At 45.7% G+C, this 18,518-nt stretch overlaps 2 protein-coding genes across 2 annotated transcripts; one reads left to right on the plus strand and one right to left on the minus strand.

Moving 5' to 3' along the window:
* Positions 1 to 1,256: 1,256 nt before the first annotated feature.
* On the minus strand, positions 1,257 to 6,938 carry ALG2 (ALG2 alpha-1,3/1,6-mannosyltransferase). The gene is made up of 2 exons (XM_081803267.1): positions 6,543 to 6,938; positions 1,257 to 3,993 (listed from the first exon to the last, which is right to left on the minus strand). Exons 1-2 carry the CDS (start codon positions 6,924 to 6,926, stop codon positions 3,091 to 3,093), a joined length of 1,287 nt encoding a protein of 428 aa, XP_081659393.1. The 5' UTR covers positions 6,927 to 6,938; the 3' UTR covers positions 1,257 to 3,090.
* Positions 6,939 to 7,190: 252 nt separating this feature from the next.
* LOC102740911 (protein transport protein Sec61 subunit beta) lies at positions 7,191 to 13,845 on the plus strand. The gene is made up of 4 exons (XM_081803268.1): positions 7,191 to 7,347; positions 7,546 to 7,643; positions 10,215 to 10,316; positions 13,571 to 13,845. The coding sequence occupies exons 1-4, from the start codon at positions 7,345 to 7,347 to the stop codon at positions 13,656 to 13,658; spliced, it is 291 nt and encodes a 96-aa protein (XP_081659394.1). The 5' UTR covers positions 7,191 to 7,344; the 3' UTR covers positions 13,659 to 13,845.
* Positions 13,846 to 18,518: the final 4,673 nt, after the last annotated feature.

Consider the following 18,518-nt stretch of genomic DNA (forward strand, 5'->3'; position numbering starts at 1 on the left):
GAAGTTAGAGGGTCGGGCAAGGCGGCGCAGGTGCAGCTGGGGACCGGCAGGTTAGAGGCGGCGAAGCGTGCCCCGCAGAGGCATCTGCTGTACGACGGACGGAACCGTGACCCAGCCTCGGCTGGCCGTGGTTGAGTTACAGCTCCGGGGCTTCCCAGCTGTAAGCCTCAGCTGCCCCCTGTGACCTCAGCTACGAGAACTACCTGCAAGGATCCTGGGAAGAGCAAAGGATACAGCCTGGAAAGAGCTCCGCAGACTGGAGCCTGCCATATTTACGTTACCGACGGGCAGCGGGCTCAGAGATCCTGGTGTGAGCCGTCCCGGATGGGTCGGGTAGCTGCCGTTGGATCTGGCCGGTTCGCTTTTCAGCTGTGTGCCCTTGAGCAAGGCCTTCACCCCCCTGAGCTTCCCTGTGGAGAAGAAAGGGGGGATAACACACCCGTCTTACAAGATTGCTCTGAAGCCCAAGGGGGGAAATGACCAGCAACACCTTTCTCACCCTGAGGACCTCCACAGGCCCACCTGCGGTGCTGTGGAGGGTTTCACGGAAGAAATGCCACAGGAGTTCGGTTAGGGCGAAGGCAAACTGAGTGCTGGAGTGGCTGGACTTGGACCTGGAGAGCCTCGAGACGGCCCACCCTCCAGGCTGAGTGACACAGGCAAGCTGCTTAACCACACCCCTCTATAAAGGTGAGAATGCATACACCTCCTAGAACTCAGGATAAATGAGTTGTCTGCTGTGTACGTCGGATCATGCCCAGCACACAGTAATTGCTAGAAGAATTACTACTGATAGGGTCCCAGACAATTTACTTCAGTGTGCCATGCTTCTGTTCTCCCTAATTTCAGCTTAGTTTTGGAAGCTGCGAACACCTCCTATGGGCAAAGCTCCATTCCAGGTCTAGGAACCAGGAGTTAATCCATCAGAGGCTGGAAGCTCATGGCATGTAGAGTCCTGCATTCCTCCCTCTCCCACCCCCCACCCCAGATCTGTGGTCTTAGTGTCACCTGCTGGGACTTAAGACAATGAAGGGAAGTTAAACGTAAGGCCCATGAGCCCCTGGTGTCCATTTTGGAAGGATCTGCATAAAAATGGTCAAATAGGCAAAAGTTTTAGTGCTCTGAATGGGTAGGCACCAGTTACGGATCCGAGTCTGTCCTAAACCCAGGGCTCAGAGCCACCAGGCCTTTCTGCAAAGGCTACAGTTCCCTGGGGGAACACATGCACCAAACCACAAAATACAAAACCCACGACATGGGGATGACCTACTTTATTGGACTGTAGGCTTTCACGATGACAAAGAAAAACAAACTCAACTTTTCATTCCATACAAGACAATATATTTGACTCTCGTTTTAGAGAACTCCTTTTCGGTAGTCATTTCGTTTCATAAAATACTTCTGTGATACAGACTAATGTGATATATTACAACCTGAAGTTTCGTTCTGTTAAAAAAAAAACCCAAAGAACAAAACAGTAGTGCAGCGTGAACCCACATGGAATTTCTACAGGTTTTCAATATCCCCAAATTACAAAATAGCTAACATTTATATAGCCCATACCATGAGCCAAGTACTGTTTTAAGTACTTTACATATATTATGTAATCTGCCATAACTACTCTATGAAGAATGTAGAATATTATATCAGATGAAGCTGAGGCACAGAAATGAAGTAATTTGTCCAAGGTCACACAGGCTGTTAAGCTCTCAGGTCTATACTCTTAGAATTGATGAATGTGGAGCCTTTGGCTAGTGATCATTGCTCTTTTTTTAAAAAATGAATTTAGCTTTTGGGGCACCTGACTCCATCAGTTGGTAGAGCATGGGACTCTTGATCTTGGGGTCGTGAGTTCAAGTCCCATGTAGGGCTAGAATTTAAAAAAATGGTAAAAAAAAAAGAATTTAGCTGTAGAGATATGTTGAAAAGTGCTTTATGTTTATTTGTACTTAGGCCAACAGGTAAGTAAGGAACTGTAAGACTGGTCGGTGGCACAAAAGGGCTAGGGTCCACGAAGAGGAAGACCACATGCAGGCTGGGAGGAAGGAGGAGAGAGGAGGGTCGAGGAAAGCTCCACAGCCATGGCATCTGAGGCAGGGCTTGAAGGACACAAAGCAATTGTGTCTTACACTAGTAGGAGCTCACTTAGCCAAACACCAACATTAACAAAGCCGATGACTCAGATGACACGAAGAAAGCAAACATACGTAAGAGGCACACCCATGAGTGATGATGTACCCTTACTTCACCCTCTGGTTTACTCTAGTTTCAGACTTCAGGCTTGGCTATCCACAGTCCTAACAATACCAAACAGATCACAGAGGCCCGAATCTAGTATGCTTTCTTTTCCTATGATAACCATATTTTATTGTCACATCTCAGTGTGCAAAAATATAATAAATCATCTTTGTAGAAAAGTACAGAACATTTTTGCTATGGAGCCAGGCGAAGGTATGACTAACAAAAATTTCCAAACAGAGGATAGTAAATGCTTAGGTGCATTGATTTTGGGTACTATGGTGACCCTGTTCTCATTATGCTATGAACCCAAATTAATTGACTTTAATGATGATACGCTCCAAATATAGTATGCCAAGTAAGGCAAAGCAACTCTAACCTAGAGAAAATATAACTGAAGTTTTTTGATGAACACGTGGAATAATTATAGCATAAAAGATATTTCATTTTTCTGAAAAAGTAGATGGAAAGGTGCTGTGCATAGGAAAGTGGCTCAGGTTCAAGATTCAAGTTTGGGCACCTGGGTGGCTCAGTCGGTTAAGCGACTGCCTTCGGCTCAGGTCATGATCCTGGAGTCCCGGGATCGAGTCCCGCATCGGGCTCCCTGCTCGGCAGGGAGTCTGCTTCTCCCTCTGACCCTCCCCCCTCTCATGTGCTCTCTCTCTCTCATTCTCTCTGTCTCAAATAAATAAATAAAAAAAATCTTTAAAAAAAAAAAAAGATTCAAGTTTATTTTTCTTTTAATCGCTTCTGTAATGGACTCTAGGTTTCTTTCTCGGTTTCAAAAGTGAGGCTACAATCTACAAAAAATGATACTAATGAATACAGCATACAGGCCTTTAAAAAGTAGGATTATACCAGCAGTTTGGTGACACACTGGTAGAGCTGTTCTGTAAAAGCTGCAGAGGAAAACTTTTCCTTCACCCTGGCTCTCCCAGCCAGTCCCATTGTGGCTTTTAAGGAAGGTTCGTGGATGAACTTTTCCATCGCTTCTGAGAAGTGCACTGGGTCAGGCTCACACAGAAACCCTGTGACGCCGTGGACGACGGACTCCAAGGGCCCACCCGAATTCACGGCAATGACCGGGCACTGCATGTACATGGCCTCCAAAGGGACGATGCCAAAGTGTTCATTGCTCGGTGTGTAAAGCACACAGGTACAGCCTTGGAGGAGTGCGATTTTCTGTGTGTCTGAGAAAGAGCGCAGGAAGGTCACACACTGTCCAAGGTCGGACTGCTGGACCATTTCCTTCAATTCCTGATAGTGTTCCACATTCTCCAGGACTCTTTCATCATAACCACCTGCCATGATTAGATGAACCTTGTCCCAATCCTGGGATGTCAACCTTCCACGCAGTTTTCCTAGGGCGTCCAGTGCCAAAGTCAGGTTTTTCTTCCTTTCGTATCTGTTGATGGAGAGGAACAGGAATTTCTTCCCCTTGGGGACGAGGTCATCGAGGTTTTCAGGAACAGCAGAGTCAAAGCTGGTGACATTCAGAGATGGGTAGAGGACATCGGGGTCTATGTGAGACAGGGACTTGAATGTTTCCTTAAAAACGGCAGCTGTAAACCGGCTGTTGACTAAGATGCAGTCCGCCATGCCTGTAGTGTATTCCTCTATCCAGTCCATCGGGGCCCTGTATAAGCGTTTCAGAAAAGAATCTCTCCTGGTGAGCAGCAGATCTGGGAAGTGACAATAAAACAGGATCTTCTTGGGCCGTCTGGCCAGCTTGAGCACTGGGATGCAGGCAGACACCTAGCCGAAGCAAAAATCAACAGCAGATACAGACTGGTCAACTCAGCTTCAACCAAGTCAAAAGCATGCCCACCCACCCTGCCTGCCGGTCTGTGGGCTCGTCATGGGCAACGCCTGATTCTGCTTTGTGTTCCCCTGGACTCTCACCCAATACAATGCCTGGTGTACGGAAGGCTTGTACACATCTGTGGGCTGTGTGCTAAATATTTAAAGCGACAAGTCCAATGGTTTCCTCTAGAACAGCATGGTCCAATGGAAATAAAAATCTAGTAAACACATGACAACATTTTTTAAGGGTGAAATTTAAAAAATATTTATCTAAAATATTATCATTTCAAAATGTAATCAGTATCAAAAAAGTTAATGAGACACTTTACATTCTATTTTTCTACATTGAATCTTTAAAATCAGATGTGTAATTTACACTTACACTGCATCTCTGTTCAGACTAGCCACATTTCAAGGGCTTAATAGCCACAGGTGCCTAGAGGCTACCCTACTGGACAGGGCAGCTCTAGCCTGTTTCTCCTGCTAAGGAACTGCAGTGCAGGCTCTGGAATGAAGACTGCGGGCTGTGTGACCATGAGCAAATAATCTCACCTCCCTCTGTGCCTCAGTTTTCTCTTCTGTAACGTGGTGACAACTGTAGTTCAAAAAATTCCTGGATTGTTTTGTGATTATTAAACGTACCAGTACGTGTAAAATGCTTCAGAATTTAGCGCATAGCATGAGCTCAATAAATGTTAACCATAATTGTTACTAAGCATGAACTACATGCCGGCATTACTAGAGACGTTCCTGTTGAGTAATCTTTACAAATTACTTAATCTCTAGCTCACCACTTGAAGAATCCTGCCAGATTTATCAGAAACTTCTTAGTTAGAAAGTAGCAGATCTGAAACGAAACTCAGGTCTCCTATTTCCAAGCTCAAGTTTTTTTCTATTCACTAGTCTCAGCCGCCTCATAGCCTCATACTTAACGACTAGCTACAAATGCAGGATGTTTGGAAATGTCCACATTTCTTAAAAAGAAACAGCTTCTGTACAAGCAAAGAGGATCAAACTAACTCAGGAATAATAAAGAAGCACACAAATACAAATGTGAAACCATTTCCACCAATCGGTTTGGCAAAGATTAAGACGGTTTATAGCATCCATTGTGCACAAGAGCATGGAATTAACAGGATCTATCATACCCTGTGGGAGAGCAAAATGACACAACCTCTTTGAAAGGCAAATCTGGCAATAGCTATTGACATTTAAACTCTCCGGCATGATTTCTAGGAATTTACTCAAAGGACATGCTGACAGAAGTAGAGAAAAGGTACGAGGATGTCCATTACAATACTATTTGCAAAAAACTGGTCACAATGAGAGTCCTTTAACAGGAGAATGTACAAATATGGTACTTTGAAACAAAAGCAGATTTTCCAGCAATCATCGAGACCCATGAAGTGAATCTCTAATATTGATATATAAGGATGTCCCAAACAGGAATTCTGGTGGAAAAAAGAGCAAGTTATCAAATAGTAAGTGTGTCATAGTCCTCATTACAAATAAGATGCATCTGAGAACAGACGCATATGCTAGTGCAGCTACAGGCAACTTCTGGAAGGATACAGGAGAAACTGCTAACAGTGGCTATCTTTAGGGAGTGGAACTGGGATGGGACTTTACATTACACTTTTTTTTTTTTTTAAAGATTTTATTTATTTATTTGAGAGAGAATGAGATAGAGAGCATGAGAGGGGGGAGGGTCAGAGGGATGCGGGACTTGATCCCGGAACTCCAGGATCATGACCTGAGCCGAAGGCAGTCGCTTAACCAACTGAGCCACCCAGGCGTCCCTACATTACACTCTTTTATACTCTTTGAATTTTTGTTGAGTAAATGTTACTTTTTAAGATAAATTACTTTTGGGGAAGAAAAAGCGTAGAGTCCAAAACAGCTAGAGCCCAGATGCAGGTGGACATTATTTACTGAGGTAAAGAACTCTAACTTCTCCCAAGACTAACAGGAAGCCATGTTAAGCTTTAACAGGGCATGACATGTTTCACTCGGTGTTTTTAACACGACACCGCGGACGAACGAAGTGGCCTGTCTGCAAAAACTAAGACAGTGGGATGCATGTGGCCTGGAAGTAGAGTCAACATAATTAATGCAAAGAGGGGAAGACCTACACGTTACTCAGAAGGAAAAGGTGACTTAGGGTTGACTTCTAATGCTTGCGTTTCTCAGAGCAGCCCCAAGACCCATCTACTTCAGAATTGCCCGAAGATCCAGCGAAAATGCAGATTTCTGGGCCCCACCTCAGGACTCCAGGATGAAAGCTTCTGAGGGTGGGGCCCTGTAACACCGTGCAACTTTAATGTGTCCACACTAAAGTTCGAGAACCAGTCTCACTCCCAGTTCTCTTCTCTCCAGATCAGTTCCGATCTCTCCGAACCGCAGGCCGGGAGAGCTCACCAGAGGCCATGCAGTGCGCCCTCCCTAGCGGGAAAAGGAGGCGAGGCGAGGGTCGGGCGTGGCCGCACTCGCGGCCGCCTCACCTGGTCGCACACGACCACGTCGAACTCCACGTCCCCGAGGAACAGCACGTAGAGCGCCAGGAAGATCATGCGCACGTAGGCGCAGACCGCGGCGCCGCGGCCGCCCCAGCCCAGGCTGCGCGGGAGCCAGTCCCCGGCGCAGCGCACCTGCAGCTCGCGGCTGTCCGCGAAGCTGTGGCCGGGATCGTAGTGCGCCGTCCAGATCTTGACGCTACATCCGCGCGCCTGCAGCGCCAATGCCGCGTCCAGCACCAGCCGCTCGGCGCCGCCCACGCCCAGGTCGGGGTGCAGGAACAGCACCGACGGGCTGGGACCAGGGTCTTCGTCTTGGCCCCGCTTCTTCGCCATGGTCAGCGGCCCGCGCCCTACCGGGCTTCCGCGCATGCTCCTTCCCGGCTCCCAGCGGGCCTCTGCGGGGCCGACCACGCCTCGCGGCGCTTGCGTCAGTTAGGCCACATCAGCGCAAATCTTCAGGCGCCCAGTGTCTGCCAGAAGAAATTTCCCGTCTGACCGCAGCTATATCCTCCCTTTGGTAGGGATCGGACTCTATGAAAGACGCTGCGATTCAAAGAAAGGAGGCGGAAGGTCTGTACTTCCCACACGGCGGCTGACCAAATCGCCTGTAACAACATTTGTACAGGCATATGGTGGGACAACTCAGGCGTCCCTGGAGCCGGCGAGGACCCTGCAGGGGCCTGGGGGCGGGGCCTGAGCCAGCCTCTCCAGCCGCCGGTCCTTTGAGGACTCCACCGTCTGCTTCTTGGCCGTCAGTTTCAGTCTGCAGCGCCTTCCAGTCTTCAGCATGGTACGGCGCTCCCAGCCTTCCCTTATCGGTTCCGCCTCTCCTCTTGGCCCTGACACTGGCCTTCCGCCTGGCCCTCCTCTTGTGGCTGTCTTGCTTTCCCCAGGCTCCACTGCAGGTGCTGGTCTGGGCCGTCAGGGCCTGGGGCCTGGGGGCGTGCCGGGGGCGCTCACTCGCCTGTCCACTTGTCTCTCTCTCTAGCCTGGTCCGACCCCCAGTGGCACTAATGTGGGCTCGTCGGGGCGCTCCCCCAGCAAAGCAGTGGCCGCGCGGGCGGCTGGATCCACGGTCCGGCAGAGGTAAGGACCCCCGCGACCCTCTGGCTGTGCGCTTGGAGAGATGGTGCCCAAGAATTCGCTGGTCCGGAGAAGGAGACCCCGGGATAAAAAGAGTCACAAGGGCAAACTGAACCTCAGGCGACGTGGCCGTAGGTCTTGTGTGTCTCGAGAGGGAGGCAACGTTTTCTTCGAATTGCGCAGTTTGGGGCACCTCTCTTGAAAAAGGAAAGTTAACAAACTGGAGTGGGATCAGAGACAACTTTGAGAAAACTGATGTCATTAAACAGGTGTGTCTGGACCTAAGCTTTGCAGTCACATTTTGATCTGCAGGTCCCCTCACACTGAGTCCATGACTTGTCCGATGCAAAACCCAGTCTCCTTTCATCCTAGCTTCTGCCCCAGTTTTATCTCCCTTACTTCCATCCGGCACTACGACTATATATTCATTTCCCCAAGGCGAAAATTTAAGGGTGGTCGTGGATTTTTCTTATGCTCTGTCTCTGTTCAGTCATTTGCAAGACCGAATGGCACACAAAAAGCTTCTCATCAGTTGTTTCCGTTTTCATGTCCACCGTTCCAGTTTACCCCAACTTCTCTCACCTAGACATTTGCATTTCCTACCTAAGGCTTCTCTCCAGGTCGTTTCCACTCCAGCCTGCCCTCCCCTCTGATTCTGTCACACATCTTCTTAGTTTCTATCTCAATTTCTTGTTGCTGAACTTTAAAAAAAGAAGAAGAAGAAGGGTGGATGCCAGTGGTCTTGGTGTTATTTCAGCCCAGCTGCCTCTCCTCCTCTCTGGTGATCCAGCAACAGTGAACTTATTACTGTTGAACTCACTAGACCACCCCTCCCCCCACTTCTGTTTATTCTGCAAGACTAAGCTCAGGGGTTCTTGAGGCCTTCCCTGACTTAGAAAGCAGAAGTAGCTGTGAGTCTTCTCTTTGGCTCCCACAGCATTTTGTTCATGGGGTTATAATAGCATTCATGTTTCCATATTTATCTCCTTCATTAGATTTTGACAGAAATGGCCCAACATCTGTATCCTGATATAAGACCTGACAGAATAAATGAAGGAATCAGGCCACTCTGTAGTCTCGGGATTTTTGAAGGAACTATAGGGTATAGGAAGAGGGAGGCAGTTACACTGTGGCCAGAAAGAAATGGTAAAATAGACCCCTAATAGAAATTTAAGAGATTAAATGGGCTCTGTTAACTTCTACCTGGCTTTCCAGTGGAGGAATGGGAGATATTTTGAGTACATTTGGTATTTCCAGGTGCCCTGATTATCAAATCCTCTGCATTGCCCCATGTGCCAGTAGGTATAAGAAATCTTAAAGAGCCTAGACTGATTTCTTTGGGGCTCCTGTAATTCTAGGGGACTTTGAGACCAAGCACTGCAGTTGGGAGGCTGTGGGAATAGTGGAAAGTGCATGGGTCCTAGTCCTGGCTCAGCTGATGACTTACCATGTCCACACTGGGTTTACCATCTAGCTCAAGTTCCTTTTTATGAACAAGGATGAAAATTTCAGGTACCTACCTCACAGCTTAAATATGTATATCCTTGTGTGTGAAGGCTCTTCTAAGTGTATGAATTGCTGTGTAAATCCCTGTGCAATTACGGTTTACTATTTGCTATCAGTTATCTCATAGAAACAGCCGTACGTATGGACTTGGGAGTTCCTGGGCCACTATGTAGCCAGTAATCAATGTGTCTGCGCTAGAGTTTGGGGTAAAGGCCACGGCAGGGGGAGGTGAGGATTAGGACCAGAGTTGGAAGGGCAGTGGGAAGAGATGATGGCAATAGGGTTTTCACTTCTAGCTTCTCCCTGCGTGCCCTGGTGGATGGCACAAGTACTATCGGGCTACTTCCAGGTGCCTGGGCTGCTCATCGCACAGACCTGGAGCCCCTGTGAGGGACATGGCATCCTACCTCTGCCCAAGATCTATGGCCAGTATATCAAAATCGTGAAAACAGATCACAAAATAATTTTTTATAAAACGTATACTCCATTTTAGGACCTGGATTACAACGAAAGCTTAATTGTTTTTGTCTCTTTTGTAGTATATACAGAAACTGAAAAACATTTTGAAGTAGTCATTTTAAAATCAGTTGTATGGATTCAGGGCTTTTTAAGCAAGGGTTTGTTACTTGACTTCACAAAAATACATGTGAAGGGAAACTGAAATTCCTTGTTCAAATGAGACGCCCATATGTGTGGGCAAGTGGCTGGGCTCCAGAGTCAACTGGGTTCACTGCCGAGCTTGGCTGCCTGCTGGCTCTGTGGTCCTAGGCACTTTACTTAACCTTTTATGAGCCCATTTTCTTCATTTATACATTGGAAATGGTGACTACTTTCTGGGGTGGTTGTATTCATTAGCATATGGCAGGTACTCAGTCCTTAGTGGTTATCATGATCAGTGGAGTAAAAGCAAGAATTTGGGGGATCTGGCAAAGAAAGTATTTTCTGGGGGGGGGGTGTGCGGTTTGTTTTGTTTTTATTTTTGGTTTTTTAACAGCGTAGTGGTAGCATATGTTATAATGCTATGATAAGGGGCTTCCGAGAAAAAGCTTTTTGTAATATTTCTTCCAGAAAAAACGCGAGCTGTGGAACAAGGAGCGCGGGGCGCACGACCTCAGCAGGCACGGGGGGCATGTGGCGATTCTACACGGAAGACTCCCCTGGGCTCAAGGTGTAAGTGTTGGGGAACAGACGTTGTGGAGTGTCACACAGCCGTGGGGCAGTGCGGTCGCTCCACCAGTGGCGTTTGCCCTGATGAGATGTACGGTACACGACAGCTTCATTCGTGCCAGGTGGGCTTGGTTTGGTTTGTCTGTGTATCAGCCTTTAGTTTCGAGCCTAGAATAACATCTCCATGGATTGAGGGAGAGCAAGGAAAAAATCTTCATGTAGCTGTGTCAGAATAAATGATGGGAACAGAGAGAACTGGAGGGAAAACTGCTTAATTAGATGAACTTGCTCTTCATTTGGTGTTCTTGTCCCACACTGAGAAAGAGGAGTAACCACTTGTGTTGGAGTTGGGTGATTTTTCAAAGCTCTCTTGGAGGCACTAGCTGATATTATGACAGCCTAATGGGGGTGTCTGTATTAGGCTGTGTTACCAAAAGTTCTTTGGCCCCCTTTGCCTTTGGTGGGTGGTGGGTGACTCTGGAGGGTGAACATAACCACTGTCTAAGTTCTTCGGTCAGGGAGTGCTCATTAAGTGATGGGAAATGGGCATCCAGGGTCTCCAGGCCTTGCTCGCCTTACTTTCCATGGTTTCTGGTACCGTGTGGCAGAGCTGGTCCCACAGATCTCTTCGTGTGAGGCTCCAGAACACCCCTACTTACCCTGCTTAAACCCGGTGGCTAAGGAATTGGAATAATGACGCACTCCCGTTCGCGGAGCACCTCTGTCACAGAGGCAGTTACATGTGGAAGGCAGCCAGCAGGGGCTGGAGCTGTGTCTTCTGACTGTTCAATCCCATGCTCTTTCCATACTACTTGTCTGGTAGAAAGAGACAAAATTAGATTTATTTGGATTAATTAAATTAACTCGTAGCTTGACTTGGATCGCAAATGTAGTTGACGAAGGCTTCCCTAGAATTCTTGAGATTTGGTTTTATCGAGTGATTTTTTACTATTCTCTTGAAGACTTGTTAAGGCAAGGATGAGCTTAGGAAATCATTCCTGGCGTTGGGGTATGTGAGTTGGCGGCATGAAAAACGTTTTGGTCTTTGTTTCAAGGTAATCTTTGTGAGTATTTCAGAGAGAAATTTTGAAGCCCCTTGCTCTTCAGGGTCTCCAGGGGCCTTACTTTATACCCTTCTCAAGAAGGGGCTCAGACCTGTTCTCCTGCGGGTGTCTGGCCTGCGCTAGCTGTCGAACAGCCAGGCTTGCTTGCTGCTCCTTACTGCTTGAGTCCTCCCAGGATAGAACCTGTTCCTTGAAGTGTCATAAACCATAGTTTATCATCAATAAGAGACAGATGTTTTTGATGAAAAGACACAGTTGGGAATTTGTATCCACAGATCCACATCTTGGAGCTTGTTGCTGGTTCTTCTTAGGAGTTGAGAATTTTTTTTTTTCAGGCTGATAATAGCATCTCCTGGAAGCTTACTATAAACCTGCATTGTGTTCGTATTAACTTATTTAGTACCTCAGCAACCCTATGGGAGAGGCACTGGGATTATCCCCATTTTACAGATGAGGAAAATGAGGCTCAGAGAAGGTAAGTGACAGGGCCTCAGTCACAGCTCCTGGGTGACAGAGTTGATTCCCAAATTCCAGCTCTCTGGGAGCTGTGCTCTCAGATTCATGCTCTGTGTCTCATGTTGCTTTGATGTCGCACCAGAGTGTAGGGGGTGTGCTTAAGTGTAACTCGGGGAAGATTCCCTTCATGTATTTTTAAATTTGTTTACTCCCGTAATTGTACAGATCTTGGAAGAACAGATGAGTGTAGCAAGGACTTTGATCTCTGTGTTGTCTGTTGGCCACTAGTGGACTCTTACTCTGCTGCCCTCGCTGTAAAGATTTCTGGGGTCTTTTCCGTTGTCCACTTCCCATTTGTATCTGGGAAGTGAAGTGACATCTTGAATTCTCCAAAACCGGTGTTGGCAGGAAGAGTCACAAAGGAGGGGCCCATAACATTTCATCAGAGTCAGCATTCACAGGTTGTGTGAGATCAAGGGGTTCTCCCTTTAAGAAGCCCATGTACTAATTCTCAACTTGAGAAGCATTTGATTTAGGGAAGGGCTGATAAGTAAAACTTATTTCCTTCCTTTAATAAACTCCTACATGGAACTAGATGGGAACTTTAAAAGAGAGAGACAAGTACCCTGCTCAGTGGGGAATCTGCTTCTCCGTCTCCTTCTGCCCCTCCTCCCCGCTTGTTCACTCTCTCTCTCTCTCAAATACATAAAAAAAATCTTAAAGACATTGGGGAGGGTATGTGCTATGGTGAGTGCTGTGAATTGTGCAAGACTGTTGAATCACAGACCTGTACCTCTGAAACAAATAATACATTATATGTTAAAAAAAAAAAAGAAGATAGGAGGGGAGGAATGAAGGGGGGGAAATCGGAGGGGGAGAGGAACCATGAGAGACGAAGGACTCTGAGAAACAAACTGAGGGTTCTAGAGGGGAGGGGGCTGGGGGGATGGATTAGCCTGGTGATGGGTATTAAAGAGGGCACGTTCTGCGTGGAGCTATGGGTGTTATATGCAAACAATGAATCATGGAACACTACATCAAAAACTAATGATGTAATGTATGGTGATTAACATAACATAAAAAAAAGAAAAAAAAAGAGAGAGGGACAAGCAATATGTATCGAATCAGAAAACTGGAGTTCAGATCTCCCCTTTCTGTTCTGTCTGTGTGTTCTTAGGCAAGTAATAATCTCTGAGCCTCAGTTTTCCTTGTTATAAAATGAGATTAATATTTGTTTGTCCTGGGTCAGGAGTTTGTTGATAAGTGAAAACACTTTGTAACTTAACAATGTGATATGTATCTTTGTATGCCTAGTACATTCTAGTTAGACAATGAAGGTTGTCTTTTAATAAATATTAATTTGAAATAATAGTTTGGTAATTGGGTTATTTGCACTTAAAGAGTTTGGGAAATTTTTCTTATTATTTTTTATTATGGAAAATATCAAATATATGAAATTTGACTAGTGTCTCCAAGACATCAAATCATTTTATTTGTATATATTTTAATACGTTTTACTAGAAGATAAGGATTCCTCCTAAGCAATCACAGTGCCGTCCCCACACCCTCAATATATCCAAAATAATAATTTGGGGAATATAATTAAATGTTGTAAATGGTATTCTTGGGTGAATCTTAGGTACTCCCCCCTGCTTTATCCCCTTGGCAATCTTTAGTATTACAGCTATAATATGTATTATTACTAAAAGTAAGCATGCCTTCTCTTCTTACTTCCAGTGGCCCTGTTCCAGTATTGGTTATGAGTCTTCTGTTCATCGCTTCTGTATTTATGTTGCACATTTGGGGCAAGTACACTCGTTCATAGATTCGGCTACACCCATCTGTCTGTCATCTGAAGAAGAAGGAAAAAAACATCTTGGACCAAAAGCATAGTGACTTTCTGTTTGTGAGAAAGAAATATTCTGTAAGCTTATTGTTTTACAGGGAACTTAACAAGAATTGATTTAAGGAATCAATTTTTTTCTATGGCTAATAAACTTTTTAATTCATTATACCAAGTCTCATTGCTGATACTTGCCTACTAGGTCCCTTAGTCTCTCTGCCTTTACAAGTGAGTATGGAGAAAACATCAGGGGGAGGTTGTCTTCTTTGTCAGATTAACAGTTTCTTATGTGACCAGGTAGTCGCTCAAATCCAAGATACCATAATTGGCTGTGGCTTGTTTTCTTCCAGGTATTTCTGCCCTGATGATTGTTATGTTGTGTGTTCCGTGATTATTAATGAGTGTGCCTGTGACTCTGTCAGGAAGATCTGTGCTCAGAGGCAGCTGCTACCCAGGGAAAGAGACATAGGGATCCTAAGCCAGATATCTTGGATAAAATGTTTGTTCATTCTGTTCTTTGTCTCTGAAACTGTAGATAATATTTTTGCCTCTTGTCTCTCTCAGTTCTTAATTCTGTGAGTGTAGACCAGAGATTTCCATTGATTTCTCACTAGTTGCTAAAACTCTTTTGAAAGAATTTATTTAGTAAATTGGATTTATCAAATAAAATTTTGTTTTCATTTTGAAAATTTTAATTTGTAATAATCAGGGACAATAATTAAGGGACCTTAATAATCAGAGTGAGATACCAGCATTTCTAAACTGAGTTGATATAATTCCAACCCAAAATAAAAAACTTTGAAGTTTCACTTAGCTTATGTTGCCTTTCTGGGTATAAGCATTCAGTTTCTCGCCGACCCTAGGAAACACCCAGAGGAGCTCAGAGCACATACTCCAGGAGCCCAGGACTCTAAGCCAGGATTTCTAAAGACTCAGAGTTCCATATGAAATGCCCTAGTTGTTGAGCAGAATCACAAAATGAAGAGGTGTATTAGTTAAAAAATAGATAATTTTAAAAACCTTTTTCTCAAGTCTATTTAAGGAAAACTTAGTAGAGTTAAGCAGCTTCGTAAGTGTATTTCTTGAGTCCTGGCTGCAAAGTAATTTTAGGTCTGGGGAACCAGGTTTAAATGATGAAAAGTATGTGTCTTTTAAACAGATTGCCTAATGCCTAATGCAGTATATGGGTGAACATGCTCTTGTAAATCCAACCAAGTGGCAGATTATTGGGGAAAAAATGACGGAAAAACTGGTTCTCTTGGATCCTGGGCGCTGCTCATCGCATGAAAATGCAGCAGCTGTCTTCATTTTGAAATTCAGGGGAAAAAGTTTCACTTGGAAGAAATTAAAGATTTAATGGGATTTTTTTTTTCTTTCTGATACTCAGGTTGATGGTTCCAACGTAGCAGCTAAAAATTAGGTATTTAATTTGCAAACGAAATCTGTTCCTCTGTCCAGAGGGGTGTCTTTTTCTCTGAGGGAGATGCTGAAGCCACTTGGACGAGCTATTGGGTCTTGGGGCTATGTTCTCTTCACTGCAAGATGCCGCCTGTTAGCCCCATCTGCCTCGCAGTGGTCTCCAGTGGACTATGGCCGAAAGTCATGGGGTTTTTGGAGCTAGCGATTTATGAGAAAATGCTAGTTTTCTGTGGCAGAGCAGGGAGATGCTTCATTCAGCAGAAAGGAATTTGGTGGTTGGGCATAAAAATGTACAACATCTATTATGTTCTGTAGCTGCTTTTGGCCCCGATGATACAATGCTAATACCGTAGCTGAGAATCTCAGTGTTCAAGCTGTTCCTTTCTCTTTTCTTTTTCAGTTTTAAGAACTGGGGTAAAACAGACATTACCATAAAATGTACCATCTTAGCCACTTTTTTTTTTTTTTAAAGATTTTATTTATTTATTTGACACAGAGAGACACAGCAAGAGAGGGAACACAAGTAGGGGGAGTGGGAGAGGGAGAAGCAGGCTTCCCGCTAAGCAGGGAGCCCGATGCGGGGCTCGATCCCAGGACCCTGAGACCATGACCTGAGCCGAAGGCAGACGCTTAACGACTGAGCCACCCAGGCGCCCCTTAGCCACTTTTTTAAAAAAAGATTTTATTTATTTGAGAGAATGAGAGAGAGAGTGCGCATGAGAGGGGGGAGGGTCAGAGGGAGAAGCAGACTCCCCGCCGAGCAGGGAGCCTGATGTGGGACTGGATCCAGGGACTCCAGGATCATGACCTGAGCCGAAGGCAGTCGCTTAACCAACTGAGCCACCCAGGCACCCAATCTTAGCCATTTTTAAGTGTGTAGGTCAGGGGTATTGAGCACGTGGCCTGTTGTGCAACCATCACCAGCAGCCCTCGCGAGAACTCTTTCATCTTGCAAAACCGAAACTCTAAGCCCACCAAAGAAAAACTCCGCTCTCCTTTCCCTCTCCCCTCACGCCCTGGCAACCACCGTTCAACGTTCTGTCTCTGAATTTGACTCAGTACCTCACAGGAGTGGAATCATAACAGTATTTTGCCCTTTTGTGACTGACTTACCCCACTTAGCATAATGTCCTCAAGATTCATCCCTGTTGTAAGCGCGTGTCAGAATTCCCTTGGTCAACCTTTTAGGTCAGCCTTGTTAAGGCTGAATGACGTCCCATTGTATGTATATACCACCTTTTGTCTTCCTTTCTTTTAAAATAGAGATTTCTAGAGTGTTTCTTTCTTGAGCCCTAGGGGACTGTAAGCCATTCATAATAATTCTGAAATCCTAACAAATTCGATCTTTACTTGCATTAAGTCTGCCTTGGCCCAGAGAATTCTCAAACCCCCTTCACTATGGGCTATCATTCTAGCCACTTCCGAGTGGATCCGAGCCAGCACATGCTAAGCAGAAGGGCTAAGTGATTAGAACTGGGAAGATGAATTACATTATAACTGCAGTGTTGATGGGGTTTTGGAATATAGGGGAGGTTCAGTGGGGTGGAGTCCGGAGCCCCCGACTAAGAAAGCAGACGTCTTTGGTGCAAAATGGTGGTTTATTAAAGCTTGGGGACAGGACCTGTGGGCAGAAGGAGCTGCTACCCCAGGGTTGTGAGGGGTGGCTGATTATATACTATGGGGTTGGGGGAGATAAGGAAAAGGGAGGTTTCCAAAGAACTTTCATATGCTAAAGAGGACCTACAAGATACCGGAGGCCTTGCCAATGTCAAGTTAAGGTGGTTTACCCCTCTAGTAAGGCATTAACATTAAGATAGTTGGGAACTTCCTGGAGGAACATTACTCTCTGCCCACTTCAAGTATCTGTCGATGGGCTTCTGGTTATAAAGAAATTGAAGCATATCTGCATTTCCTTCTGGAAGCTAGGTTATTGATGATAGGAATGCTTTGTTCTTGTAGATTGCTAAGACATTTGTAAACTGAGGGAGACTCATGTCTTGTAGGATTGTGGGCTCTATAAGTTAACTATTTGTTTTTCCTTTAGCGCAGCCAGGAGTGCCTGAGGAAAGTCACCTATATCCCATGGGGGGGGGCGTGTTGTGGGGTGTCAGCTTCTGCTTTGTCCTCAGCTTGCCTTCTCTTCCCTCATCAGTGTGGCCTGACCCTTTTAAGTCATTGGGGAAAGGGCCCAAGAGTCCCTGAGACTAGGGAGGGACGGAAAGACGAGGCTCCCTGGGTCCGATAGTAGCCCGAACACATTCCAGTAAAGCTGGGTGAGAGATCTGTTCTTGGGAGAGGGGGAATGTGCCAGAGCTTTTTGTTTTCACATCTGTCTAGACTCCGGTTTTTTTTCCCAGGTGCTGATGTCCTCATAGAAAGAATTGAAAAAGACATTCTGAAATTTACAGATGTTGGCATCAAGTTAAAATGGAGGCAAATGTCTACAAAGGTGGCTTTATTCAACAGAAAACCCTGTACAGTATGTGGAGTTTCTATGCGCACGGTGCCCTGCTCTTGGTTCCCACAAAGCACTACCTCACCCCTCACTTCAAACGCTGCAGGAGGACGGTTCAGGCCAGGACGAAGTCTGTTGGATTCTGGGGCTGCTACTCGGACGTCCAAAGTTAGTGTACTTACTACCCCAACTTCCGGACGTGGAAGTGTACCTGCTGGCCCTGCAGGTTTACTAGTTGTGAGATCGCGGTTGACTCCCTTCCTTCCTCTGCTCTCCTCTCCTTTGACTTTCATGGCAGTGCCCATGGGTATCGAGGGAACAGAACGCAAGCTGAGAAAGCAGAAGCTGACACCCCACAACCACCCCCAGATGGATCTGTGTGACATTCCTCAGGCACTCCTGGCTGCCCTAAAGCGAAGGAAAGGAAAAACAAATAGTTACATTTACAGAGATCACAATCCTGCGAGACATGAGTCTCCCTCAGCTTACAAATGTCTTAGCAATCTATAAGAACAAAGCACTCCTATCATCAATAACCTAACTTCCAGAAGGAAATGTAGGTACATTTAAATGTCTTTTATAACCAGAAGCCCATCGACAGGTACTTGAAGTGGGTAGAGTGTAATGTTCCTCCAAGAAGTTACCAACTATCTTCACTTACTGCCTTGCTAGTGGGAAAAACCACCTTAACTTGACAATGGCAAGGCTCTAGTATCCTGTGAGTCTTCTTTAACATATGAAAGTCCTTTAGAAAACCTCCCTTTTCTTTCCTCCCCAACCCTATAGTGTATAATCAGCTACCCCTCACAGCCCTGGGGCAGCAGCTTTTTCTGCCCAAGGATCCTGTCCTTGTGCTTTAATAAACCACCGGTTTGCACCAAAGATGTCTCAAGAATTCTTAGTCCTCGGCTCCAGACATCACTCCACTGAACCTCACCTATATTCCAAAACCATATCAGGTATGATGA

Source organism: Leptonychotes weddellii, chromosome 14 (genome assembly GCF_054177405.1).
Source record: "Leptonychotes weddellii isolate Sample4059 chromosome 14, ASM5417740v2, whole genome shotgun sequence".
Taxonomy (NCBI): Eukaryota; Metazoa; Chordata; class Mammalia; order Carnivora; family Phocidae; genus Leptonychotes; species Leptonychotes weddellii.